This window comes from Miscanthus floridulus, chromosome 13 (assembly GCF_019320115.1).
Source record: "Miscanthus floridulus cultivar M001 chromosome 13, ASM1932011v1, whole genome shotgun sequence".
Lineage (NCBI taxonomy): Eukaryota > Viridiplantae > Streptophyta > Magnoliopsida > Poales > Poaceae > Miscanthus > Miscanthus floridulus.
Window position 1 is genome coordinate 88083915 of NC_089592.1, and position 3012 is coordinate 88086926.

Sequence of the window (3012 nt, forward strand, 5' to 3'; positions counted from 1 at the left end):
GCTCTAACAGCAAGTATTAATGTCCTTAGCTCTTGGTGTGGTCTCAATCACTTGCTTTTTGATAAGGTGAAGGCTGGCCAATCCGTGTCAGCTTCTGCGTTGTTTAGTGTTAGTGAAGCTGAGCTTCACTTGCCTGCTCACCTAACGCTACTAGTGCATCAGAGCTTTGAGAGCTGAGGCTACCAAGTCACCGTAGACAAATACCAATATACCATACTTGTATGAATGAGAAGAAATTTGCCTTGTATCTGCATGACTCATCTCACAAAGTTTCTGCACCGCGTTCAACTCTGAATCGTCGCCATCTCATCGACGTGTGATTTTTTATTCTTTTCTAGAAAAAAACTTTTTCAATGATATTTTTACAAAAAAATACAATTACGCGGTAACTTCTCCATTGTAACAGTAATATATAGTGGTGGAGTCGGTGCGTGAGGACTAGGTTGCGTGTGTGTGTGTGTGGGGGGGGGGGGGGGGGGGGGGGGGGGTGGTTATAGCCGCTGCCTAATAAGTGTCTAAACAATAGGACCACATATCCGTAATTTACATAAACAATAGTAGATAAAATGCACAATTTAAAAGATATTTCGATTCCACACACTTTTTACAACAAACGTAATAAAAACGTGATGTGGTACACAATAAGTAGCTAATTATAGATGATTATTTGGTTCAGCCCTCTCCATAAACAATAGTAGATAAAATGCACAATTTAAAAGATATTTCGATTCCACACACTTTTTACAACAAACGTAATAAAAACGTGATGTGGTACACAATAAGTAGCTAATTATAGATGATTATTTGGTTCAGCCCTCTCCATCATATCATCCACATTAGCAAGTGAATCTGAATCTGTGCTTGAAAGTTGGAACATTTAAAATCAGAAGATGCATGCGCCTCTGCTCTGTTGGTGGTCTCCTGTTGGTGGTGTCATCAAATATTATGCTGGGTGGTCCACCTCTTCCGTCGTTCCCCTTCAAGGATTCTTCCTCTTGTTTTGGCCTTGGATTATGATATGTGGAGCCCGGATGTGCTGCGAAAGGTGTTGCCTTCGGCTTAAAGGGAGGTCACCGTGTCCGGTGTGCCTTGGTTGGAGTGTTTCTCACCACCTTTAGTCCCTCTTCCTTTGTGCTCCATCATAGAGAATGGCTTTGGATCGGCGTAGCTACGAGCGGTGGTGTGGTTACACAATAATAGTGGTGCGTCGGCGAGTATGTTGTTCGGCGGTGACGTTCTTTGGTGATTGGTGGTTGTCTTACAGGTGGTGCCATGGCTTACCTGTGGCCTGTGCTGAGTTGCTGTAACATCTCTTCTTTTGCTCTCTCTGCTCTGTCTCTCCGCACCCCTCTCCTACACTATGTACACCTTCTGGTAAGCCAGAAGTATGATGTATCTATTCGAGCTTTTAGCTCCTTCGATTCAATATAAGTAGGTGGGAACTCCCCCCGAATTGATCGAAAAAAGAAGATGCAATATAAAAATACAATTTATCAGTGAACAAAAATTGATAATAGAGAACACAACATATCAGAGACTTGTTGCCAGGTGGGCGTGGTCATTCCTGGACAATTTTGAGTGGGCTATGGGCTACCTTACCCACCGCCACTAGCGCCTCCCCACGTGCGCTCCACCGCCTGGCCGCCGCCGGAGCTCGATGCTGGAGGCCGGTGGAGAGCAAGGATGGTGGCGGCTGGGTCTCTCTCTCCTCCTCCTCCTCCTCCTCCTCCTCCTCCTCTCTCTCTCTCCCGGAGGAACTCCTGTGCGAGGCAGCCACCGGCAATCGGCTCCAGCTCCAATGTGCATGGATCCGGTGACGCCTTGTCCTGATCTACGTTGGGGAGGTTGTCTGCGTGCCTATGCCTACCGGCACGCGCGGATCTAGCATCGGGGAGGGTGCTTGCGTGCCTGCGCCTGCCAGGGCGGTGGGTCCAGCTCGGCTGTTCCCGTCCATGGTCGGTGGAAGCCGCAGCGCGCGCCCTCGGCCTTGTACCGCGCCCTGCTGGTTGGCGTGGCCGGAGCGACGCTCTCGGCGGAGGTAGATGTGGCTGCTGCTCGCCGTCGACTATAGGCGCGGCCTCTGCGATTGGCTCAGGGGGTGGCAGATTTGGTTCTCCGGCGGCCGGATCTGGTCCTCTTGCGCTGGATCTGAGCGCGTTCGGCGACGGTGGTCCTCGCCCCGCAGGGTCCCGCAGCGGCGGTGGTGGCGGCCCATAACCATTGGCGAGGGCGACCGGCAGCGACATTGGACAGTGGTGACGCTGCCTTGCTGTCGGCCTAGGTCCTGGTTGTGGCTTCAGTCTTGTCAGGGTTGAGATCCGGATGGGAATGACGGGCGGCAACCCTCGCTTGGCATTGAGACCTGTGCAGATGGTCGGGGGCATTGGTGAAAGCCTTGCCCTTTTGGGCCGATGACGGCGACGCCTCCGGGCGCCGTTTACTTCCTTGGAAGCGTCCATCGATCAGCCCCTCCTCGTGCATGGAGCTTTCTTCCTGGTGTAAAACCTTAACCTTCTGGTTAGGTGATGGCGGCGCTTGTGGTGTCGTTTTCCTCGTTGGAGGCGTCGCTTTGGAAGCTCATGCTTTGCTAGTCATGGCGGTTGCCGATGAGGTGGAGACCTAGTTGAGGATTCAGGGTTCAGTGTCCATGGTGTCGGAAGGTGGCTAGGAAGAGGACATTGGCGGAACGTTTGGAGGGCTTGGCATCTGTTTGGTGGAGGGCGACGGTCCGGGAGGGACCGTGTGCTAGTTGTGCTCACGAAGATGGCGAGCAGGCCATCGTGGGCGGCACCCACGAAATTGGCGAGGAGGCCGGCGTGGGAGGTGATGGCGACCAGATTTGTGTTGCCGAGGTGACCTGCGTGGTTTGGCGGCGGGTGGTCCCGCTCAGCGGCGGCCTTTCTGGCGTAAGTAGGTCTTTCTGACTGGCAGTTGGAGGACCTTGACACTTCTACCTTTGATGAAGTAGCTAGGTTGCTAGAAGCTACGGTGTACGCGCCTGGATCTCGACTT

General features: G+C 52.4%; 1 protein-coding gene across 1 annotated transcript; it reads right to left on the reverse strand.

The window, feature by feature from the left end:
* Positions 1–1595: 1595 nt before the first annotated feature.
* On the reverse strand, positions 1596–2384 carry LOC136500263 (uncharacterized). Its single transcript, XM_066495620.1, has one exon. The coding sequence runs from the start codon at positions 2382–2384 to the stop codon at positions 1596–1598; it is 789 nt and encodes a 262-aa protein (XP_066351717.1).
* Between the last annotated feature and the right edge of the window lie 628 nt (positions 2385–3012).

Bases quoted from the DNA above. Each gene is read 5' to 3' on its own strand.
- LOC136500263 (XM_066495620.1), bottom strand. From the start codon at position 2,384: ATGCCCCCGACCATCTGCACAGGTCTCAATGCCAAGCGAGGGTTGCCG.